This window comes from Lycorma delicatula, chromosome 6 (genome assembly GCF_047948215.1).
Source record: "Lycorma delicatula isolate Av1 chromosome 6, ASM4794821v1, whole genome shotgun sequence".
Lineage (NCBI taxonomy): Eukaryota > Metazoa > Arthropoda > Insecta > Hemiptera > Fulgoridae > Lycorma > Lycorma delicatula.
Genome location: NC_134460.1, coordinates 121,771,806 through 121,799,796, shown reverse-complemented (window position 1 = coordinate 121,799,796; position 27,991 = coordinate 121,771,806). Strand labels below are relative to the sequence as shown.

General features: G+C 29.6%; 1 protein-coding gene across 1 annotated transcript in view; it reads right to left on the bottom strand.

The window, feature by feature from the left end:
• Positions 1-22,319, bottom strand: part of p130CAS (Serine_rich_CAS and FAT-like_CAS_C domain-containing protein p130CAS) — a 158,827-nt gene extending 136,508 nt beyond the window's left edge. Inside the window, exon 1 of the mRNA XM_075368464.1 lies at positions 22,106-22,319. Coding sequence (XP_075224579.1) covers positions 22,106-22,147 — 42 coding nt within the window. The 5' untranslated portion in view covers positions 22,148-22,319. The remainder of the gene's footprint in view (positions 1-22,105) is intronic.
• Positions 22,320-27,991: the final 5,672 nt, after the last annotated feature.

Genomic DNA, 27,991 nt, shown 5'->3' with positions numbered 1-27,991 from the left:
TCAGTTTTGTTTTAAAGTAAGAGGAGGTCTACACAAATTCTTTTCAAGGAACACAAAAGCGACAAATTTACACAATGATTAAAAAAAGGAAAAGTAACTGATGAAAAATAAGTAACATAGACTAACAACGATGACGTCGTCTTCTTTTTCTATTTAGACGCTAAAATTATTATTATTGATAATTCCGTTCTATTTTTTACTTCCTTGTACGAAGTAAAGGAAGTACTGTGATCGCGAAAAATTTAGGTTTTCAGATTTCAACGGAAATATCTATTTTCACCATCCCTGAATCCATTTTGAATACTTTCGGCGTGACGTCTGTACGTACCTCGCATCTCGCATAACTCAAAAACGATTAACCGTAGGATGTTGACATTTTGGATTTCGGACTGCTGTAACATCTAGTTGCGCAACTTTCGTTTTGACTCCAATCAACTGGACCAAAAGTGTAAAAAAAAACCCAAAATAAAAAAAAATTAGATTTTGGGAATTTTCTTAACTGCAGTAATAAGCCCTCATTGAGAGCTTTTCAACAATGTATCATAAGTGGTACTTATTTTCATTGGTTCCAGAGTTATAGTCAAATAAAATTTTAATTAATGAAATATTTGGATCTTACCAGAGGAAGGCACAACGGTCATGTAGTGTCCACATCAGATTTGTGAAACATTTGATTATGTAATATTAATTGAAGATTATTATTTAGAATAGTATTCTTTATTTATGCATTTGCTTCACTGTACTTGATAATAAATATCGCTATAAAATTTAGTAACCTTCTCCTGTATCGTTTATGTTTTCATTTGGTTGATGGTTACATCATATTTTAGAAAAACATAGTATTACATAGATGTAAGACGTACATTTATTTAAAGAGTAATAAAATGACTTTTACTATAACCTAATATTTCAAGTAAAATTGTTGAATTAATAATGTATAAATATTTGATGTTAATAAAAACTAATATTTTAGCAATTGTGTAACTGTCCACTTTTATTAAAGAATTGGAGAATCGTATAACTTTCAACTAAAATAATTTTAAATGAAGAGCAGCAAATCTGTGTACATATAATTTAACAAATGTAAAAGGAATTCATGTGGTGTCAACATCAATTTTTTTATATTTATTGTACAGGGTGTTTCATAATGTTCTTCGAAGTTTCGAAAATTTATTAAGAAAAACTATTTCACACATAAGAATTATACTAGTACTGTACGAAAGAGAACTTCAAATAGATTTTTCCACATATACTAGGCAGTCACAGTAAAATGCTCGCTAGGCGTCGACAGTAGATAAAATGGCTGCTACGGGAAGCGAGAAGTCGTTGTGTGTTAGAATTTCACTTGTCAGTCAGTAATTTCTGTGCAACGGGCGTTTCGGTTGAAATTTCATAAGGAGCCACCAAGTGACAATTCAATTCGTGCAAGGTATAAACAATTCAGTGAAACTGGTTGCTTGTGCAAGCGAAAATCAACCAACTGGTCGTCCATCAACCTCAGAAGTCAATGTCGAACGTGTGGGTGCAAATTTCATTCGCAGCCCGTCAAAATCGACTGCGGCTGCATGCAGAGAATTAGGAATTCCGAAAACAACAGTGAGGAGAGTTCTCCGTAAACGTTTATTATGCAAACCGTACCATCTTCAATTAATGCAGAGTCTTTATGATGGAGATAAAACACGTAGGCTCGATTTTTGTTTACAGTTACAGGAAGAGATGTTGTTAGATGAAGGTTTTCTAAAAAAGATAATTTTCAGCGATGAAGCTACTTTCCATATTAGCGGCAAAATATACCGTCATAACGTGCGAGTTTGGGGAACTGAAAACCCACACGCTTATATGGAACACATTCGAGATTCTCCGAAAGTAAAAGTTTTTTGTGCGATCTCTCGGTGAGGCAGTGTATTTCTTTTTTTTATGGAAACGACAGTAACCGGCATGATATACCTGGATATGTTACAATTATGGCTTATGCCTCAGCTACTCAACGACTTCCATTTTCCAGCAAGATGGTTTTCCTGCCCGTTTTCATAACGAGGTTCGACAGTACCTTAACAACATTACCTCGGCGCTGGATAGGACGTGCGTCTGAAGAAGACCAACACATTATGCTACCAAGATTACCAGACCTCACGCCATGTGATTTCTTTCTCTGGGATTACGTGAAAGATAAGGTGCTTATCCCACCAATGCCGCACGATTTCGCTGAGCTAAAGGATCGCATAATCAATGCAATCAACTCTATCGAAAATGACATGATAGAAAGAGTTTGGCAAGAGCTAGACTTTCGTGTTGATGTGTGCCGTGTAACCAGAGGAGCATTTATAGATTTTAACAAAACATTTATAGATTTTAACAAAAGCTGTTTGAGTCCCTGCATCACCCCGTACAACTTTCATTTAGGTAAGTGAAATACTTTTTTTGTACTGAATTTTTGTAACTCCTAAGAACATTATGAAACGCCCTGTATTAAATAGAGATTTCTTTATACAGATGAATTTGTAAAACACAGTACATATTGGCGAGATCTTCTGTTCACTGAACTGCTAGTTTTAGGAAATTATTATTTATAAGGCAAAAAGAGCGGTTTTTATTAAAATCTAAAATAATACTGCAAAATACGTAACAATTTCCTCCTTTCTTATGTACACAGATTGAGATGTGCGGGGTAAGTTATTTATTTCATTTACGTAACTGATAAATGTATAATAGAAAATAATTGTACACGCAGTCATACAAAAATATATATAAAAAAGAGTATGCAAGGAAAATTCTACACTTTTAATAATAACAATAATAAACAAAAATAAAAAAAATTTCATTAATGAAAAAAGTATAACAAAGAAATAATTATCATGTAATAAACACTGTTTAGATGATAACAATACGTTTTTACGGCTAACAACAAAATAAAATACTTAAAATGTTTTTGAACAATCTAAAAAAAATATTTAACTAAAGTACGTAATAAAATTTAACTTTTTTAATTTGGATTTACATTACGAAATAATTCGCTATAAAAAAGCACACACCCAGATATAAATATTCATCAAAATAATTCAGTAATGTACAATATTATAATCGGTAATACGTGGCAAGGTACAAGTATTATGAAAAAAAAAATAAGAACAAGCTATTGATAATTGAAAAGTACACTCCATGCCACTCACTATCTTCTATTTTAAGTGAAACATGTCAATAACGACCGAACTATTTAAATTAGACGCGATATCTTGTCAAGAGGTAACACTTAAAATTTTCATTATCTTGCGGCCGCAAAAGCGATTAAATATACTTATGTCCATGACACAATAAAGGTATAAATACGCGAAGAGAATATTATTACTTGCTTTTCTTTAACTCAATGTTTTTTTTTTCACGTTTGTCCTCAAATATTGCATCCTTAATTTAACATACTTTCTGACATTACCGATTGATGAAATTTTGCACAGTTACTAAAATCGGGTAACAATACAATATTCCACAATTACTTTTGCAAATATCCCCCCCATACGGAAGTAAATTAAGGGTGCGGGTGTAAAAAATTACAAAATCTGCAAAACGGCTATGCGGATTTCAATATGATGTTATCTTTTGAAATCCAAATTCACCTACTAAATTAAACTCGTGCAATGTATGACAATAATTTGATATTAAAGTATGACTAAAAAATATAAAGCAAGTTTTTAAAAATTTTTGTAATTTTTTTTTTGTATTTACGAGTATAGTAACAGAAAAACGAGTATAGTAACATACAATGCGTTCATAAAAGTCGCGCAACTCAAAACGGACGCCGATCGTACATTTGTATGTTCGTTGTTACGGGTTACCTGGAAGACAAATATTTGCTGAGAATGTACTATACAAGGTCAAAACGCGTAGTTTTAAGCTTAACGCGTAGGAACTCGTCGTACCTACGTCTGTCAATAGTTTCACTACAGTAAAACAAGCGTGCCATTTTCCCAAGTCTAGCGTATTTTTTTTTCTTGTATAATTATTTAGTTCCTAGATATTATTATGAATGCCAGAAAGTTTTTAATTCTAATTTTCCCGATAGTGCATAATCAGATAAATCGATTAATTTTCGTTTAGGGTCTAGATTTCGTGAAACAGGAAGATCCTTAACGTAGTGTTCGTCCTTCAATGATATTTTGCTCGACATTCAACAATCGCTTTTACAGTTTCCAAGAAAATTACTTGGGAAATTTTCTCGACAGGCTGGACTTTCACCCCCTGATCGTTTGGAAGGACGAAAAGGGTTGTTTAAGTATGCCTGTATTAAATTCGAGTAAAGAAAGGACCTGAATTTAACGGATCACTTCAGTTTGTAACTGGTTCAAACGTTTCATCCGTGGTGATGTGCGTATTTTTTTATTCACATGAAAAGTGGTTTCATCTTTTTGCATAATGTGAATGGATTTATGTAATGTGTATGTATTTTTTTTTCAAATACGTCAAACGATTTGTTATTTACAGTCATCAACTGAATTTTAATGATGACAAAAAATTACATTAACACATTTGATGAAGGATCCAATTTCATGAAAAGAAACCTTTCGTTATATTTTAAATTAGTTTTGTCATTAAGAGTTAATAATAATTTACACTTCCAAACGTCATGCGCAACAAAATATTATCTCCGATTCTGAAAATTACTCTTTAACAACATTTAATAACCTTACTCCACACTTTATATTTTTAAATAAAACTGTAAAGATAAAATTGCAGAATAAACATTTAATTTCTAAGAAAACGCAATAACATAAAACGTGGAATCGTACGATTCTTATAATTGTAATTATTGAAAATAAAAAAAAGGCTACGCATGTAGTACATAGAAAAATAATTGAAATATCTCTTTGTAAAAGATAAAATATTTACACGTAAAAATAAAAATGTAAAACATAAAAACGAGTAGTAAGTGCCGTTAATACGTCTAACTGCTCATTAAAATAAAGCAACAATCAAAAGTTTCATTATAAATTGCATAGAACACTGAAAAATTGTGTAATCTCTACAAATATTTACGTAGGAATTTCAGTGAAACTAAAATTATGCTTCATTATTACTTTCCCGTCTAGCGCTATAGCTTTAGAAGGGAAAGTAAATCGGTCCAATTTGGGCATATACGATTTTCACCGGATTTTTTGTACCTTTACTTTTTGACACCTAAGGAACCCAAAAAACCGGATAGAAAAGTTCGCATATAAGTGTGTGTGTACGGTATTTACACCTTATAGTATCTCCAGAACTACTAGGCCGACGATATTTACCAAACTTGGTCAGATTACTTCTATATATGGGGCACTAATGTCATTAAATTTTTTGCTTAAAAGGTTAAGGTGGTGAAGCTGTAGAACAAGGTCAAGATTTTGCATAAATTAGGTCTTATTTTTTCACGCACATTTATTAATAATTAAAAAATATTTTTAAAAAACCTTTTGCACAATCGCACCCACAACTCAAAAAAATGCTCTAAATAAAGTAGTGGTGAAAGGACCTGTTAGTACTCCCTCTTACCACAAGAAGCGCTAGTGTAGCATTGACATACAGCTGCTGCAGTCATCTTTTTTTTCTTTCTTTTTCTGTTTAGCCTCCTGAACCACCGTAAAATATTATTCAGAGGATGAATGAGAATGACATATATGAATGTAACGGAAGTGTAGTCTTGTACAGTTTCAGGTCGATCATTCCTCAGATGTGTGGTTAACTGAAACCGAACCACCAAAGAACACCGGTATGCACGACCTGGTATTTAAATCCGCATAAAAGTAACTGCTTTTTCTAGGATTTCAAACTTAGAACTCTTGACTTCAAAATCAGCTGATTTGCGATGACGAGTTCATCACTAGACCAACCTGGTGGGTTTGCTGTAGTCGACTGTTATGTTGTAACGTCACAGGTCAGTAATAGAATTAAATAAATGAATAATATTTAAAATGTAAAAAAGTATTTAAAGTGGCCGCTAGTACTGTCACACCCGCGCAAATGAAATACGGTATGCGCGCGCTTTAGTCGAAATCGTTGAATTAATAACTAAAAATATTTTATTTAAATAAAATTATAAATATGTGTTTTAAATTAAGTTGTGTGTGTAAGCCATGTATCAGAAAAAAGCCGCATGACGGGAAAGTCCTGCGAGTGTGTTGTCAGGTTTTTTTTATTTACGTATAATTACAAAATATAATTTGTATTCTTTATCTACCTATATCATAAAACAGGATAAGATTCAATTAATATAATAAAAATTAATGCAGTATTTTATTGTTGCATTTTACTTTAAATTGCAATACAAAATCAGCTTACAATAACATTGTTTCAACATACAAACTATAAAATTAAATTCGTTACGAAACCCACACACTGTCCCATATCACTACCAACACACTTGTAGTTGAAAGATATATTGATTTTACTAAAGTCGTAAAAAGTGAAAAAAGTATAAAATGATTAGAGATTTAGCAGAACCCCTTATTACAAAATCTAATAAGAAAATACTACAAAATTGAAAACAATTTGTATATGGATTTTATAACCACAAATTACGGCTTCAGAATTAAGAGCTCTAAAAGCAGGCACTTTTTTCCGATTTACATAAAAAGACACTCAAAATAAAAAAAAAGTTTGAAAAGTTTTAAACTCATTTTTATTCTCAAACTCGACCGCATATAATATTTTATAATAATTTTTCTTTTTAAATAAAAAAAAAAGTTTCTGATAATTTTTTCTCCCTTTTTTAACAACTCGTTCAGATAATTCAGGTATTAAAAACAAATTTATCTTTTTTCTATTAATTCATTTTTTTATAGTGAATTATCTGCTTCACGTTATATATATATTTCTTTTATTTATACATTTATTTTCTCTTTTTATTCCTGATTCTTTTATTTTATATACCTACAAGTAAATTACCCCGACTGACTGAGTGATTCGTCAATGACCAGCAAAACTTACTGAAAATAATTGATGAAAATTTGTATACACGATCTTCTTACGGTGTAAGTGCAGATTACGAAAGGATTTTTTTAATAAAGGGTTAAAATGGATTTTGAATTTATTTTTTAAATTCAGCTATTTTTTTTTAATTTCTCGATAACAAAGGAAGATATCACCATGATTTTTTGATGTGTCATTTTTATATAAATATCTAAAAATTATTTTCTAGACTTTTCGAAATTTGACCTTGAAAGGGATGAACAAAGGTAAAAAAAAATCTGATGTGATACGCCTATTAAATTACATATACACATTTTTTAACAAAAATGAAAAGTACGTCAAATTATATTTCATTAATAACTTCTGATATTTTTTCATTTTTTTTTTTTTATTATTGAATTATTTATCGTAAAAAAAGTTTTACAATCAGAGGTTAATAATTATTAATAAATCAAAATATTTAAAAAAAAGTAGAAATGAAGTCCGATTCGAACCTATGTGCCCTTCCCCTTGATCCAAAGATTTCATTAATTAAACTTTTTTTTGGCTATAACTCTGGAACCAATGAAAATAAGTACCACTTATGAAATATCGTTGAAAACCTCTCGATGAGGGCTTATTACTACAGTTGAGAAAAAGTCAAAATTCAATTTTTTTTTAATTTTGGGCTTTTTTGAGACTTTTGGTACAGTTGATTGCAGTCAAAACGAAAGGTGCACATCTAGATGTTACAACAGTCCGAAATCCAAAAGTTCAACATTGTACGGCTAATCGTTTTTGATTTATGCGAAATACAAACACACATACAGACGTTAGGCCGAAACTAGTCAAAATGGATATTTCCGTTGAAATCTGAAAACAGAATACTTTCCCGATCACAATACTTCCTTTATTTCGTACAAGGAGGTAAATATTGAACAATGATTGCAAAATTTCCCCATTTCAGACTATATTAAACGAGATATTCAATATAGATTGAAGCTTACAAATACTCTTTTGATAAATATCTAAAAATCAATTTCGGGTTTCTTTTGAATTTCGATTTTTTTTTTAGAAGGTGAGGTGGCGATGCACGGCGTGATTTGGTGCACCTGCCTCCGGTTACATGACTAAAAAAACATAAAATAAAATTAATTAAAAAATTTTCTTAAAATGAGAAACAAAGTACGGTCACTTCCTACTGGTGTTTATCGGGTAACGCTAAGAACCGGACAAAATATACTTTTACCCGCACGAATTACGTGAAACCAGTTATAATTAATATTTTTAAGATGGAGGCCCGACTGTTTTCAAACCTACATTCTTCGATCATTCAACGTTTCGCGTCCTATACTGACCAAACTTGTTCTGATGAAATTACAGTACATTTTTTTATAAATTGAACAGGCTTTAATTTTATTAATCATTATTATTTTCACAAGCACGAGTTTAATGAACCCAAAGTGTTCCAAAGGACAGAGCCTTCTGGCTAGACGGGAAGGACGATCGAAGCGAGCCATCATCGGCTAAATATTTCCTGACTGCGACGGGAAACGCAAATAACCAAATGGCGCGGGCAAAGCCGCGACGGGGGTGGTAGGTTGGGAATTTGAGTGCATTTTTACTTTATTTTTATTGGGCAATTTTCTTATTTTCCTTTTTTGGTTTTTCAGGTAACAATTCGTTGCTTATCGTATATTCCTTAAATGTTTTTAATGAAACTTCTATTTCCCGTTTTATCAAGATTTAATGAAGATCTAAAAACAGTACTCTTGATTAAATAATTTTTATTTATAAATATATAGGACTGCTAATAAAAAAATATCGTGGGCGAAGCCACGACGGGGTAACGCTAGTATATATATATATATATATATATATATATATATAAAAGTATGTATAATAAAGAACCGTTCCATTGTGCAAAGATCAGATTACATAACACGGAGATATTGAGTTCACAGTTCAGAACATGAATCGGTTCGATTAGCAGTACTGATGTTCCACGGTATGTAACCTACTCAACCAAGTCTGGCTACATGTAAAACGTAACGAATAGTTACTTATAATATGATAATCGTTGATTAGTGAAATAAAAACCCACGGAAGTTTTAATTTCGAATTACATCAACCGTAAATTAAACCTGAATCCACATCCGTAGTATTATAATTATTACTTATAATTATATACAAGATAGTCATTCGTATTATATTCTGCATACGGTATATTATTTAATTTGATTCGGTCATTAAAATTTTATACTGCACGTAATTTGTTTTTAATTAATAAATATTTAAATCTATGATGATATTGATGAAGTACTTTCCCCTCTCTGTCCTTCAACGTGACAAGAATCATGTTTAAAATTTTTAATGGTATAATAATAAAGAAGGGAAATGTAAGATGAAAATTTCAACATCTTTAAGTGACTGACAGATAATTCTTCGGATAATAATTTTTGAGAATTGTAACCATTATTTTTTATTTATTTAATGTTACACCATCTGTTATGAATTAGGCATTAATTTTTATTCCTAGATACTTCAGGACATGCCTGGAAATACTTACAGAACATTATGTAAAGTGTCTCAAATAAATATATACTCTTTTACTGATTATAGAAAGAAATTGAGAAGGTATAGAAATGACAAAACCATATCAGTTGGTAATTCAAAACAAGTGTTGGTCATTTACGTCATTCATTACTAGATTGTATGTTATTTATTTCGTAATAACGACTGAAACTGATTTTTCTTTTATCAACGTAACTGGCTTCTGAAATGTTAATGGAAAACTGAGAATGTTAAAGAGGTTCAAAGACGTTGAACAATGGAATTTGGAACACCAACGAGAATTTTTTGGTTAAAGTAAGCCATAAAATGTTGGGATCTACAAAAAAACCCCTAACATGCTAAATTTGATCCGATTAGTGTAATTTCCCTTATACCAACTTACACAGTGTACCATTATATCTAAAGCATGTAACTAAATAACCATTAATATAAAAATTAAGGTTGGATTCAAGATATCACGAAATATTTCAAATTTTCTACACGTATAAAATGGTATTTTTATGGCTGTATTAATCGGAAATGGGTTTCTATCAGCAAATCATACTCAGTTTTATAAAACGAGGCAGTATTTGTATTTTTATAACGCCTAGCATGTATATATATATTATATGATATAATAAATTACATTATCTTAATGTGAGGACAAAAGAGATCTAATTTTCCCTTATATGAAGCGAAAAATAAAAATATTAATTTTGTTAAAGCATTACAAACTTTTTTATACGTGTGTATTTAAAGCACACAGCGAAAGTAAGAAACACACTTTACGTATTCTGTGAATGCAATATAAGGAATAATATGTGGGAAGTACATGTCATGAATAAATAAATCTAAACATGGTCATTTCTTGGAATTAGTATTAATCAGCTGTTCCGGTTTAACAGCATCAATACTAATATAGTGTACGGTTAAATATAGATTAAGGTTACACACATACAGACTATTAAGAATTTATGAATAATTTAATGATAGAATAAAATTGTTAGGATCTATAAATAAAACGTACACGCACAAATTTCGAGTAAAAATATTGTATTTCCTTTAATTTTATCATCCAATTATTATTATTAGATAAACACACTTTATAGTTAACCCAAAAGATAATTATTTTTTTTAAATGTAGCTTTTTTTCAAAAAACAATAAAAAATTGTGAAAAATAACATTAAAAAAAATAAAATAAACCCTACTTCAAAAATAGCAATAACAGATCAATTTTTTTACAGACTTTTAGAATAAAAGTACGGCATTACTTTCGGCCGCACCTATAAGTGAAAATTTTTTCCTGTTTAGCCTCCGGGAATCACCACCAGGTATCACATAAGAGGATGATATGTATGAGTGTAAATGAAGTGTAATCTTGTACAGTCTCAGGTCGACCATTTCGGAGATGTGTGGTTAATTGAAACCCAACCACCAAAGAACACCGGTATCCACGATCTAGTATTCAAATCCGAATAAAAGTAACTAACTTACGATTTGAAAGTTGGAACTCTCGACTTAGAAATCAGCTGATTTGCGAAGACGCGTTCACCAACAGACCAACCCGGTGGGTAAGGTATGGCGGTAATGTAATTTCACAACTTACATAGAACAAATTTCGCTTGTCCGGTCAGCAGACTGGTGTAGCCGCAAGACTTATCGGACCAAGTACTGAGTCGACCGGGCGATCGAATTCGAGACCCAGCCATGGTTACTTTTTTTACACTTTAAATATTATTCATTTATTTAATTCTACCGCTCACATGTGCCGTCACAACATAGCAGTAATTTCCAGTATTTTTTGGGGTGGGGATACGATTTTGCAAATCTGTTATTTTTAAACTGTTAACAAATGTGCCTAAGGAAAATATGACCTTAATTAGGCAAAATCTTAAGATACTGAGGGTGACCTTGCTGTACAGCTTCACCTTGTAAGTTGAAAATTTAATGGCATCAATGCTCCATGTATAGAAGTAATCTGACCAAGTTTTGTCAAAATCGGTACAGTAGTTCTAGAGATATAAGGTGATTTACACGCCAACGTCAAACTGCACATACGTACATATGAACACTAACGTACGGAAAATTTCTATCCGGTTTTTTGGTTTCCTTAGGTGTAAAAAACGTAAAGATGCCGTGAAAAATGTATAAGCCCAAATTGGACCGATTACAATACATTCCCTTCTAGACGGGAAAGTGAAAGAAAAATTAAGAGCATAAAAATACTTATACTTCTATTATTTATTTATCATTTAAACAGCAATCAATACGAGGTAACGACAAACGCAGATAGATTATAAATATCTAACATCCATAAAATTAAATACTTAAATCACGTTAAAAAAAATCTAATCAAAAAATTTTGTAGTCGTTGACACATACCTGACAATTCCAGTATTTATAAAAATAAAAGACCTTGCATAAATACTATTTTTTTCTTTAAATATCCTATACAATATTAATATAGTGTAGTTAAAATTTATTGTACTGATTTAAGTCAACAGTAATAACACAATACTATTTTTTTAATACAATAGTATTAAAAAAAAGCTGGCAAAGTATTGCATGACATTCGCGGCTATTAATAAAGATTCTGATGTGGACACCACATGACTTCCTTATACACTTATTAAATTACATATAGACATTTTTTTTAAAATGAAAGTTCATAAAATTTTATGTACTTAATTTTATTTTGATTTTCATTAATAACTAACTTCAGATATTTTTTCATATTTTTTTATTATTATTATTGAATTATTATTTATCGTAAAAACCTTTTACAATTACAGCTTAGTAATTATTAATAAATCAATATATTATATAAACAAAGAGATGGAATTCGGATTCGAACCGATGTACCTTCCCCTTCTAAGATCCAAATATTTCATTAATTACTATTTTATTTGGCTATAATTCAGGAATCATTGAAAATAAGTACCACTTATGAGATATCGTTGAAGAGCTCTCAATTAGGGCTTATTACTGCAGTTAAGAAAAAGTCCAAAATCCAAATCTTTTTGGATTTTGGGCTTTTTTGAACACTTTTGGTTTAGCCGATTGTAATCAAAAGGAGAGGTGCACAAGTAGATGTTATAACAATGCTAAATCTTAAATTTCAACATCCTACAGCTAATCGTTTTTGAGTTATGCGGGATACATACATACGTACGTACAAACGTCACGCCGAAACTATTCAAAATTGATTCAGGGATGGTAAAAATGGATATTTCTGTTGAAATCTGAAAACCGAAATTTTTCGCGATCACAATACTTCCTTCACTTCGTATAAGGAAGTAAAAATTAAAAGCGTTAAGAGCCTAAAAAACAAAATATATATATGAATAAATTAAAAATGGATTTTTAAAAAATAATCATGTACAGGTCAAGTAAGATTACCAAATTTACTTAAGTAAAGTTTTCTCTAAATCCTCCGTAAGTAGAGGATAAAAATAATAAAATTTAAATTTAAAAAACTTTTCTACATTTTAGGCCCAAGATTTAAAATTTAAAAAAAAATGTATTGAAGACATTTCATGAGAGCACTATATATATAGTTTAAACTTAACAAAAAATTTGCAAAACTATTTAATCCGAAAGGAGGTAGAAAAAGAACAAAAAACATATATTTCAACAATAGAGGTGGAGGTTCATATTTTGGAAAAAATTCGGATTATTTATATATTCATTGTGGTTAACAAATTTGCTTTAATAAAGTTTTCTCTAAACTACCTCTGAAGAAAATGGAAATTGGTTTTTTTCGCGATATCCCTCACCCGTTTAACGAATTAAAAATAAATAAAATGATCAATGTAATGGTCATATATAGAAATATTTGAGCCAAATTTGAAGAAAATAGGTAGTCAATTCTGATATGTAAGGCCAAAAGCAGTGCATCATACACGTACACAAATACATATGTATTTTTTGTCTAGATGAACTAATAGTTTCCTGAAACGTTAAGATTTACACAAAATAAAACCCTATATTCCACTTCTAACATGATCATCATACTCTTAAACTAGAAAAATATATTTAAACATATCTTTAACATTCCTTGTTAATAAACAGATCAATGAACTTTATATATATTTATTTATATTTAACGCATTGCATTATTCACTGAACAATATCGCGTAACCTCATTTTTATCATACTAATCAATATTTAAAAAATATAAAATAACAAGCCCCACTGCAATATTTATTTTTAATTCATATATGAATAAAAATGATAACTGATGAATTTAAAAACTGTGATGTAATATATATATATATATATATATACATATATATATATAATATCCATCACAAGAATTATTTTACAGAGAGCTAAGATGTAAATGTAATTTTCATAACATTACATTTCATTTACAAATTTGATTAAAAAAAATATAATAAATCTTATAAATATTTACACGTCAGTAAACAGTTCATCAATTTGGCGCAGTGGTTAACACTGCCTTCTAGAACATTGGGTCTTGGGTTCGATTCCCGGCAAGCAAATGTCATAGTTTTTCACATAGGTGAAAAACTGTGGACTTCATTATCTCATATTCCTCATTAAAATATGTCTTACAATAAAACAATTGCATTTAAATTTAAATATAGTAAACAAGAAAATGCAATCGCCATTATTATTTTGTAATTATTTTATTTAACGCTATTAAAATTATAATCGATAGTTAATTTTAAAAGACATAAAAAAAAATCCGTCAGTCTCCGTGGCGCGAGTAGTAGCGTCACTGCCTTTCATCCGGAGGTACCGGGTTCAAATCCCGGTCAGGCATGGCATTTTCACTCACGCTTAAAATCATTCATCTCATCCTCTGAAGCAATACCTAACGGTGGTCCCGAAGGTTAAAAAAATTTTTTATAAATCTGATGAGGGCATCACATGACTTCCTTGTACACCTATCAAATTACATATACACAATTTTTAAATGAAAAGTACATACAATTTTATTTCATTAATAACTTCTGATATTTTTTATTTATTGTATTATTATTATTATTATTATTGAATTATTATTTATCGTTAATTGTTTTTAAAATCAGAGGTTAATAATTATTAATAAATCAATGTATTTAATTAGAAAAAAAGAAGTTAAAAAAAAAAATATGAAGTCTGATTCGAACTCTAAAATCGTCCACTTTTCAATTGTTTTCACATGCTTTCGAATCTTGTTAGGGCTAACATGTTTACCTTCAATTTTAGGTTTCTTTATTATATTAAAAAATGTTCTTTCGCTAACGCCTGTTGCACTACTTCTTTTAAAGAAATATCTCTGGCTGTAGTTTCAGGGTGATGCTAACATGCTCCCTCGGTGTTTGGTCTTACTCAAACCCCAGTAAAGGGGCGGGGAAAAAATACTTTATTTGTTTTTATATTTTTTGACATCTTCAAACTGGACTAATCAATTTTTATGAAATTTGTTGGACGAACACTTCTTTTAATATGGGTCATAGATTCATAGATGCCAACTAATTTTAGTTAAAATTACTAAAGCGGGTGAAGAGATATGGTCATCATGGGTCCCGTATCTTAACATTTAACTCAAAGAATATCTTTTTGCATAGTATTTCAACATCTCTATTTCGGGTGAAATTTTATTCTTCATAGAATCAAACGGTAGGAAAGCAAAATTCAAGATATTTTTATTAAATGCCATTTTGTTGGCGATTTTTTCCGTTCTTATTAAGGTGAGTATGTAATTAAGTTATCTGTACTTATTAAGCAATCTACATTTATTGTATCCACTAATTCGATCTATCTTGATGTCTTCAATTTCCGATTCCAATATTTTGTTAGAAATTTATTTTGATCGACATTATCGTTTGAAAATACGTAACTTTCCCGCGATATATAACTCTATTTATTTATCTTTACAAAGACGTTAAGAAAATGATTTACAAATACCACAATATTTAAAAAAATACAGCAAGAAGTAACATAAACAAACCACACAATTAATCAAGTAAAAGAAAAGTAGAAACTAACCGGTAGCCGTTAATAAATTTAAACCGTTGTTCATCAGACGAAACGTTGTTCATCTGAACTAGGGACAGAGAGTACACCGTACCACACAGACAACACACTGGATGAGTCATACGACTATATATGCCGGTTCTTTCTTTATTTCCCCCTTACCATGAATACAATGTCGTGTGTTGTGTGTATAAGCGCAGACGTGTACTATACAACAGGCACATAAGAGAAAGAATAAATTATAGAACGGTAAATTACCAAACCGGTTTGCTACTTTCTAAACGCAAAGTTTAAAATAAGTTAATCTTTTTAACGTTGTCACGAACATAAACACCATAATTTATGATAAATAAATGTTTTCTAAAGAAATAATAAATAAAAACAGTTTACGATCAAATCGTAATCTAATATATAAAAAAAACTTATAAACTATATCCGACTAAAAAAAATTAATACGCCGACACAAAAAAATTAGAACAACCTTATATGTCTCGGGTAATTAATTGTAAGGATTTCGAAAAATAGTACTAACAAGTATCTAATATAATTTTTTTTTCTAAAATAGTGTTCCAGAATGAGCTGATAATGTTAAGTTTTTAATAAAAACATTTTTACTTCCTTGAACGTACAAGAAAGTATTGTAATCGAGAAAAATTTCGATTTTCAGGTTTCAACGGAATATCCATTTTGACTAGTTTCGGTGTGAAGTCTGATCGTACGAACGCATGTATCAGGCATAACTAAAAAACGATTAGCAGCAGAATGTTGAAATTTTTGATTTAGGACTGTTGTAATATCTAGTTGTGCACCTCCCCTTTTGATTGCAATCGACTAGAACAAAAGTACCCAAAAAAAGCCCAAAATTCAAAAACTTTTGGACTTTTTCTTAACTGCAGTAATAAACCCTCATTGAGAGCTTATCAACGATATATCATAAGTGGTACTTCTTTTCATGCACATCAGTTCAAATCCGACTTGCATATTTTTTTTAAACTTTTTTTTCTAATTTAAATGTATTGATTTATTAATAATTATTTACCTCTGATTGTAAAAATATTTTTACAATTATAATTCAATAATAACAATAGAAAAAGGATGAAAAAATATCAGAAGTTATTAATGAAATAAAATTTTACGTACGTTTCATTAAAAAAAAAAAAAAAAATGTGTATATGTAATTTAATAAGCATATAAGTAAGTTATGTGGTGTCCACATCAGATTTGATGAAACATCTGATTATTCGCTTTTGATTTCATTTTGTTGATGGTTACATCATAATAATTTAAAAAACATAGTATAGATAGATATAAGACTTAGATTTATTTAAAGGGTAATAAAGAGACTTTTACTCTATCGTAATATTTCAAGTAAGATTGTTGAATTGATAATTGTATAAATACTTGATGTTAATATAAACAAATATTTTAGCAATTGTGTAACTGTCCACTTTATTAAAGAATTGGAGGACCGTATCTCACTTTCAAATGAAATAAGTATAAATGAAGTGCAGCAAAAAATGTGTATATGTAATTTAATACGCGTACAAGGAAATCATGTGATGTCCACATCAGATTTTTTATTTGATGAATGAAAATATTTTTCCTTTATTATGAAAGTAATGACATAGAAGTTATGTGTGTTACAAAACATCTGACAAAAAAGCGCCCCGGCCTTGACTGCACATGTTTACTCTTTTCACAAAAGTATTAAAAATATCGACATTGTAGCGCCAAATTTCTTCTTTGAGGTACACAATTTTTTGTGGTTTTCTGATGTACATTATATCCTTAAGATAACCTCAAAGAAAAAGTGCAACGGTATCGAGTCACACAATCTTGGCGACCAATTCACATCATCTCGTTGCGAGATAACACAACTATTACATTGTTCTTGCAATAACAGCACGGTTTCATCGAAAGTATGGCATGTTGCACCGTCTTGTTGAAACCACATGTCTCCCACATCCATATCATTAATTTTAGGCCATAAAATGTTGTAAATCATCTCCATTGACGGTATCGGCATTTCTATTTATATTTTCGAAATCCTCACCTAACCGTGACCCGTTGAGGATGCATAGGAAGTTCTTCAATCTTTTTTGGATTTTCTAATCCCCAAATTTGATCATTTCGTTCATTAACAAAACTGGTAAGAAGAAAATGTGCCTCATCGCTAAAGATGATATTTTCGAGGTCATAATCAACTCTTTATATAGTTATTTTTTTAATTTTTACGCGTTTTTAAGTGACTACTTTGCCATAATTTAACTACAATGGTTAGTGATAACAGCGTAGAAAAATCTCTGCTCTAGTTTTACCGCAAAATAAAATCGTGGCAAATTTAAAATCAGTTCATTTTGGGAAAATGCTCTTTATAATAAACTTTATTATAACTTTATTTAATACTCTTTTCCCCTAACAAAGTAGAGAAGTTGAACTGTCCTTTAATATATAAATAAATAATTATAACAATGGATAAAATAAAAACAAAATAATCTACAGAATTATTTTTCTCTAAATTTCAAATTCGCCGCTAAATTAAACATAATTTACTTTTAATTTATCACCGACTTTAAAATGTGGAAATTTAAAGAAAATAACCGAAAAATATTTTACGTTTCAATGTTATATTTTCACTAAAAATATGAATAAATAAAAAACAATATACGTACATACGGAAAAAAAGGAATTTGCAAAAGAAACGCAGAGGCAAAACACCTGCATGTAGAAACACGTGAGTAAAAATCAGAGAAAAGAACTGTTCTAGTACATGAAAAAACTCGTAGAATGCGGGATTACTTATTACCTTTAAACTAGGTTGAATTTTCAGACTAATTTTTGCGTAAAAATTACTTAGAATATCAAAATGACAAGTGGTTGAATATAATTATCCTGAAAACTAATCAAGGATCTTACATAGTAGATGACATTTCTCCAAAATTCTCTATTTAAATCCAAAAGATTTTCTGTTATTATATACGTATACTGTTTTGTTTTGAAGCGCCTTAATAATATGGTAAGCTTATCATCATAATTAAATATTTACTATGCTTACGTATATTCCCGTCTAAAGTTGTCTCTTTTGAGAGCTTTCATATTGATATATTTGTAATTTATCATATTATTTATTCATTTACTATTTAATTACATTGATTTTTCGTTCCTATTCATTTTATATTTGCTCAACTTTAATTACTACTACTGTTACATTTTACTTGTTGGTTGACAATAGCGTTCTTATATAACTGCAGGTTGTTTAATATTTACTTGTTTATTTATATCACCTCAATGTACTTTCTTACATTGAAAGAATAAAAATATTAATTAATTTACTTAAATACTGTTTTGCGTTAATTTTTAAATGAACAACCAAATAAAAATTTATGTTCTGGGAAAAACAGTGGATATTGAGGAAAGTTGTTTCTCGCGAAAAAAATGCAATGTCGGGTCGTGTTCTGCAACAGTGCGTTTTTTAGGTATATCCAGGGAAGTCCTTTATGTACATACAGGTGCTTCAACGTTTCATGAAACTATAAACCTTTTATTTTACTCCCAAGTAACAATTTTTCAGATTGTTGGTACGAGTATCATAATCTTGCATATCCCGGGCATGCAAAATATATACCAAATTTTGTAGACTCAGACAGTTCATTCTACAAAATCTCATTTCCAAGCCAGCTGTGGAAAGGTACGGTCTTGAGACACTTCTTTTTTTTTGGTAAGACAAGTAACTATTTGGTGAATGAGTGCCAACGTGTCTGAGAACTTCATTTCTGGCCCTTGTATACATTATTTTGCAAAGTATGATACTTCAGTCTGGATTAATATCGCCCACTTCCCTAAAGATGTTAAAATAAACACTGCCTCGCGGATCATCCGATTAGCTGCTGGTTCTTAGTGTGACCATATACCATCCCCAAACCTTCTATTGCAGGTTTGTAGTACCTGCAGACTACAGAATAATGGCAATATGTTAATTAACACTTATGCAATTGAATCAGTGGAGAGTGTATTCTACAAAACCACCATACATCTTTTCAACATGAATGCAAGAAATGATTGGCAAAAAAAATCTTCATACAGCCGAACTGTTCAGCTTTAATTTAGAAATTAAATCCGTTGGATTTTAAGGTTCCAAGAAGTTAATACTGCACGCTGAATCATTGTTCTTGAAATATAAGTTGGGTCGATTGTTTGTGAAGAATAGCTGAAACAGTAGATCAACAGCCCTTTATACTACTATTTGTATAAATAGGTAAACCCTTTGTATAAATATGACCTCAAAATTGCAATTTTAAAATAACTAATGACGAAATAGATCCGCTAAGATTATTTCCTGTTTATATTTAAATTTCAATTGTTTTGTTAAATATTAACTTTTTAATTTTGTAATGTTTGATACATTGACGTCATAAAAATTGTTGCAAAATCAACGCGGAATGCTATTAAATCGGGTAAACTCACGCACACAAGTAGCCTAAAACGTTCAAAGATACTTGTTTTACACTTTTTTGAAAGCTCTTGAAATAACTTTCTTTTCTTTATAAGTGATCATAAGGTACAAATTGATCTATGATAGACATAAAAAACCCCAAGGTACACCTGCATTTTTTACCCCAAGGTAAACGTGTTACTTCAAGTGTCATCGACAAGAACAAAATTTGATACTCAAAAAACGCCTATTAATATAAATTCAGGATCAATAAAATATATTTAATAACAAAATTTAAAAAAAAAATGTCAAGGTTGGACCAAAAATTCAACACAGAATTATTAAAATTAATTTGTTATTAATTAAAAATTTGCATAGATTACTTAGGGAAAAAGGTTATAAATTGAACGATTCAAAGAAAAGAGGTCATTAACAGCGTAAATTTTGGAAACATAATTTTAAAAAATTAACTAAAGTACAAATAAAATTTTTTTTTTGTAAATAAATTTGAATTTTATTCTAAGTGCAACTTGTCTCAGTTTAATCTGCAACAACACAAATGAATATCATATAAATAAATCACTTTGCAATGGATCGTGTTAACGTAACGTGAAATGCTCATTTAATCTTCAAATTTCCCGTACATCCTGACCCCCGTAGGGGAGGACACCCGCCTAGTGACTACCCCGGTCGCCATACTACCCCCTCTATTCCTAGCCCTGACGGGCTTTATCGAAGGTCACATGTTAAGACACTCTAAACCTGATAACACAACACAGTCGTTAGTTTTATCTCCGACAGGATGCCATCGATGCAAATGACTCGGCAGACATTTCCCGTAAAAATCACGCTCAAAAATTTACTTTAGATATAATATATTTACTTTATTTGCCGGAAAAAATATTTATTTAGCACAGCCTAATGGTTAACATCTATTGCATAAATATTACACAATGTTTTCAGATTTTAAAAGATTAAAATATATCCGTCTTGAATTCAAAATTTCTGTAATAATTTGTAAATTATTTTGAATAACAACAGTATTCAAGTTGAAGTAATCTCATTAATAGTACTGATCCATAATTAAGTTATTTCCTCTTGTTAAGAAGGGTACGCGTATAATTTAATTAGAATTAATTTTGTTTTAATTCCTTAGAAAACCGGTAACTATTATGACACAAGCTGCCGTTTTTTGGTGATGGAATTAACCTATATAAAGTACGTTAGCAAACAATAAGTTACTAAAATAAAAAAGAATAAGATATTGGTATTCGTATTTTTACAATTTTTTCCCTTTACAAAATACATTTACTTTTATAAATTAATATATAGGAAGAACGAAAGCAAATATATAAAATGATAACTGGGTAAAATTGCAAACAAAAATACAACGTTCAATAAACAATATAAATATATATATATTTACAAAGCTCAAGACTGTCCAAAACAAAAATTAAAGTAATATAATAGTCAATACTGAATATCTACTTTTTTAAATTTAAATAAAAAAATTACATTGTAAATGTTAGTTTTGTTTTCACGACTAATATTGACAAAAAATATTAAACAATCATTTTATAGAATTTTTTAACGAATGGATTATGACCAAGATTGATTAGTATACATCAAATCTGAAACAAAACAACGGGATAAAAAGATTTGTCCGCAACCATGCACTTTATGAGGCAACCTTGAAAATGTCACTGCTAACGCAACAGCGTTCGTCTGGATTCAATCATTAAACGAACCGAAATAGTCTGACCACCTGCTGACAAAACTTGACAATAATACAGTGCAACATTTCAATATTGTTCTTATTTAAAACGAAATTAAAATTCTTTCACAAAACACGGCTATTTTAAGAGTAATCATAAACTAATAACACTCTAATCCATAAAGAAAGCTGTAAAAAGTATGTTAGTAAAATCATTCCTTTGAGATGAATTTACGACATTAAAAAACCAAAACAAAATAATATTTAAGTATATATTTGAAAAAGGAAATTCTAAAAATATTAATTTAAGAATTTAACAAATAACTACACATGGATTAAAACATTAAATAGAAATAGTTTGGTTCGGCATACAAGTAATAAAATTATTGAAATATTTTTCTGTTAGAAAATCAAATAATTTCGGATCCTTTTTATAAACTAATAACGAATTAAATGTAAGACGTGAACGTGATCAACGTTCAAAAAAATCTTGATAACTAACCTGTGAACTAGCAGTATTAACCATTTCTTGTAACTGAGGCATATCCTTCGAATATAGGTAAGTTTACTCGAATAAATTACACTACCAAAAATAAAAAATCATATTACTTTAAATAATTAAAAACTAGAGATCACATTAACACAAAACATGATAACTTTACATGCACTTCAATCGCAGACAACCACGAACAGCCAACGCAGTCTGTTTACTAAATATGTCGGCTACCATCTCTTCCAACACAACTGATCGAACTGTGTATTTCATCCCCACTACTGATTCACTTTATTCTCCCACTACCACATTATCATGGTGATGCCTTCACCACGATAATGAAATTCATACTATGAACATTGCGCATCTTCTTTGGTTTGATAGCGATTTTTTTTATTTTTTATTATTACCATGCATGCTGTGCTTTCCTTTTTATTTATAGATAAAATTAATTATTATTAATTACTTTAATATTTAGTTTTTAAATCAATCATTCCTCAACGAGATAATTCCTAAATATAATTACATATCAGTAGCGGCGGCATAATGTCCCGAAAAAAGGGAGCCTAAATAAAGTACCCCATTGATAAAAAAAAAAAATTATCTCTATTTCCCAATATTTTTTTTTAAATTTATATTTTATTACATCCTTGTGTAAATTAAAATAAAAATTTTACTTTAGCAAAAATTCAATTTTGTTGTAAATTTTGATCTAATAAAATAAAATTAAAAAAATTATTTTATTCAGACTGGTATAATTTTTTTTGTATCATGTCAGTAGGTTTCCTAATATTTCAGACCTTTAGCTAAAATAATATACAAAAAAAATCTGTTATGGGCGATATTTACTAAAATGAAGTAAGAATATACAAAACACTGAAACAGTAAATAAATAAATCTTTTATTCTGATCAATACATTATACAGATCATGTCACATATTATAAGATTTGCTACTCCACAGATAAAATAAGGAACTGCCCATCGCCTGGATAGATAATAGGAAACTGTGATAAATTCTTGACCAGAGCAGTATCACAGAAAACACAATTAAAAAATAGACTGTGATTAAAGTCCATATTAAATATTTAAAATCTAAACACATAAAATTATGTTATGGTAAATATGGAGATATTAAATGGAAAAAATAACTATGAAATAATTCACAATTCAGATGTTAATGAAATTTATTTCTGCACATATTGAATAGGATGCAGAAAATTCAACTTTTGTCTTCATTAGTATTGTTTCTGTAAAATTAAATATTGTAACTGTATTTTAAATAAATTTGTGGTAATATTTTTTAAATGGTCATTTATTAAAAATGACAATGAAAGCATAATACGGCCCTTTCCGATAGTAAGTTTTGTGTTATTTGAATAGTTCTGATGTCTGGTGGACATTGTAATTTTTTTAAGAATAAGTGACTATTCTTTTTAGAAAAGATTGCAAATTCATATATATAAACACAAGAATATGTTAACATTTTTAGTTTTCTAAAACTTGGTCTACATGATTCATACTTATAGACACCAGACAAAGATCTGATCCATTTTTATATATTAAAAGCTCGTTCTGAGTTTATCATAAAACCCCAAAAGAAATGATATTTTATTTCAGAGTAAAATACAATTTATAAGCATATTAAATATTTAATAATGATGACAAGTTTAGCATTTTATTAAGATGCTTAAAAACAAAACAAAATAAAATATGTGAAAATAATCTTACAACTAAATAAAGAGGAAGAGGGTTTTTTTGTTTGAGATAAACAAAAAAACTACCGATTTATTGCTATTAAATTTTTATCCATGTTTCTTGGCATAACTGAGAAGGGTTTTGGATATATTTCATCTCAAAAAAAAAAATTATACACACACAATTTTTTTATATTTATATAATGTAACAGTGGAGATTTGCTGGTTGAAGCACAAACTATAATTAAACTAAAATTATGAACTGTGAGTGTTTATCACTGTATGAGCTGGGTTTGAATTTGATTAATTATGAACATCTAAAAACCAATTTCTAGATTTTTTAAGTTTCATGAGTTAAAATTAATTTTTGAATTTTTTTTGAAACCCTGTTTTTTTTTTAATTTCTCGGTAACAAATGAAGAAATCAACCTGAGTTTTGGCAAGTGTAATCTTTATGTCAATACTTCGTTAACTTAATTTCTTCAAATTTTTTTAAAAATTTGACCTCGAAAGGGGATGAAGAAAAGTAAAAAAATTGATTGTATATTTTCCCAATCCAAACCATAATAAACAAGATATTCAGTGCATCTGGGCATGCAAATACTCTTCAGATAAATATTTAAAAACCATTTTCTGGTTTTTTTATGGCATATGAAGGTATACACGGCGCTGTGGCTCAACTATCACCATTACTATATGTGTGACTGGCAGTACCTGCCTCTGGTTACACATTTAATAAACATAAAATAAAAAGATTGACCGCTGTGGGAAACACAAGTAACCACATAGAGTGGGCGAAGTTGTGATGGGGAACTAAAAGTAAATAAAATCAGTTCAAAATAAAATAAAAATTTTTAAGAAACTTTAAATGAGGATGATGAAAATTCAGCTTTCTTTTCAAATATCATTGATTAAAAATTCATCATTACAGTAATACTAGTGGTTTTTTTTTTGTGGGCGAAAAACGCCTGGGCGTTATCATCACCCGGTAGCTATTAGTAAAGGGTAAAATAACTCCGAAATAATAAACTATACAAGGCATAAACGTAATACCAATCATATAATAAAAATTTACTAAAACAAGCTTTCTTTCTTTTTCCTGTTTAGCCTCCGGTAACTACCGTTTAGATAATACTTCAGAGGATAAATGAGGATGATATGGTATGAGTGTAAATGAAGTGTAGTCTTGTACATTCTCAGTTCGACCAATCCTGAGATGTGTGGTTAATTGAAACCCAACCACCAAAGAACACTGGTATCCACGATCTAGCATTCAAATCCATGTGAAAATAACTGGCTTTACTAGGACTTGAACGCTGGAACTCTCGGCTTCCAAATCAGCTGATTTGGAAAGACGCGCTCACCATTAGACCAACCGGGTGGGTTTACTAAAACAAGCTAAGAAGGCAAAATAAAACTCAAAACTAATACCACAGACAAAGTTGATAAAATATAAAAGTTAAAATAATAGATTAAAGAAAGTATATAAAACTTACCTAACTCCAATGGGTTGTGCAAACATTCCCTCCCCGGACAGTAAAATTAAATACATAGAACCAAAAATCAAATTGAAAATAAAGGTTAAAATTATTAAAAAAAACTGTCCTTACAGAAAAACATATATGAGCATATTAAATCCTTTGCAGTAACCCGGTGCTATGCAGAAAGACAAACACCCGTTCACAAATACTAGTGGTATAGTGCTGTGTAATGTGGTAACAGTTCTCTGCAACAGGCAACATGTTATCCATTGCTGTGAATGTAGGGAAGCAATCAACTTCTTCAAAAAGTAGTATTTATGTTTTTAAGAAAGATTTACTTTCTATTTTTTCACAATATATTTTACATTAAGCTTAAATAAGTTTTAAACTTTAGATTTAGTAGTTTTTATTTTCCCATCTAGCGCTACAGCTTTAAAAGGGAAAGTATTGTAATTGGTCTAATTTGAGCATATGCAGTTTTTACCAAATCTTTCCTAAGGAACCCAAGAACCAGATGTTTGTGTATGCGTTTGGTTTTGCACCCTAAATCAACTTATATCTCCAGAACTAAAGGACCGATTTTGACCAAACTTGGTCAGATTACTTTTATATAAGGGGCACTGATGCCATTAAATTTTCAATTTAAAAGGTCAAAGGTGAGGGGGCTCCTCAGTATCTCTTAAAAAATCAAGATTCTAAGAATCTCCCTCAGTATCTCTTTATTATACATAATTAAGGTCTTATTTTTCTTAGCCTCATTTGTTAACAATTGAAAAATAATATCTGCAAAAAAACAATTTTGCAAAAAATACACACTCAACCCCAAAAATGCTCTAAATAAACTAGTGGCTACGTGGGTGTTCTGCATCAACAGTACCCCCTCTCACCACAAGCAGTGCTAGTGTAGCACTGTTGTAGTCGTCTGCTATGTTGTGACATCACAGCTGATCAATAGAATTAAATAAATGAATAATATTTAAAGTGGCTGCTACTACTGCCACAGCCACACAAATGAAATTCAGTATGCATGTGCACTTTAGTTACAAACATTTAATTAAATAAATAAAAAATATTATATTTAAATAAAATGAAAATATTTTAAATTGTGTGTTAAGCCATGCATCAAATAAAAGCTGCGCAATGGGAAAGTCCTACAACTGTGTTGTCAGCTTTTTTATTGGTCAACCATTGTTCTGAAAATTACATAAAATCTGGCAAAAAATTAATAGCATAATTTTGATTACAAGTTAGATATTTAATATCAGAATTTCTTTTGTTTGGAACAAAGTTTTATTCATAAATCAGTATCATTTAGATAAGTGATGTATCATTTAGCCTTTGCCTTTTGATCATAAACCTTAACGTTCTGCAACTAAAACCTTCCCGTTCACCATCGCTGAGAGCTACAAATCACAGTTCTTAGTTTTTTTTGTAAACAAGATCAAAGTATAGTAATTGTGATAATCCCGATTAAACTAAGTAACTACGTTAAAATTGTAATTGATTATTACTAAAATCAGCTGTTTATATATCTGATGCATGTTAGCCCATTCAAAATAAAGTTAATTTTAATATTATTTTAGTGTTATTTACAAGAATAGTTTTATTGCTGGTGTTCAATTAATAGTATTGCTTCAGCAATATTTTATATCTACTAAATAGAAATGTATTTGAAAAATAACTGAATTTAACACAATATATTGAGAGTATATTTCAGTTAAATTAAATTTCAGGCTTCTGGTAAGTAGTTTATAAGTAAGGTACTTGAATGATGATAAGGTTAAAAAAATTATAAATAAATTATTTTAAAAGTACGAACTAAACAATTTACTTATATTAATAATAAGGCTTAAGGCTTTATAAGTACTAAGTTAAGTGGTTAATACTAAAGTAATTTATAGAAGAAATAAACAAAAGGTAAATACATTATAGATTAAGACATTATAAATGAAAAAAAGAAGAATTTAGCTTTGAGATTAATTGAGACCGTGGTAAAAAATCTAAACAAAGTAAAACATAGTAGAATGTTTAAGATTTTAAGAAAAAATAGATTAAAGAAAAAAAATTTAAGAAAAATAGATTTGTGTTACCAATCCTCAAATGTTGATAACAATAAGGAATGAAAATTAGGAAATGAAAGTTGCTGTATATAAAAGAATGAGATAGACTACTCTTTTTTTAATTTGTATTGGGTAGAAACAATAAAATAAAAGACAAATTTGAGAGTAGAATAAATGAGGACTACGAGATCTATACATTAACTTTACTAGCAACGAAACCAAACTAATGAATGGAATGGATTTTCACTAGAGGTGAAAAATTCCATTTTAAAATAAATAAAGGTGAACAAGTAAAGTAAACAAGCACTATTCAAGTGTAACTGTAAGAATTATCCATTTCATTTTTTAAACAATTACAGATTAACTGCCCAATTATAGCAATGGTAAAAGTTTAACTCTTTTTTATAATGGGAAAAAAATGCCAATCCTGACTGGAATTTGAACCCAGGACCTAATGGATGAAAGGTAGAGAAACTAACACTCTGCTACAATAAGTAGTTACATATAGGCTGACAGCATGATGTGTTGTAATATTAAAACTTTTACAAAGTTTGTATTTTAGATCTTTATGGGCAAACAAAAGCAGCAGTATCTGCAAATTTTAACTTTATTTCTTTATATTTTTCAAGAATAGTTATAAATAATTAAACTTAGTGCTT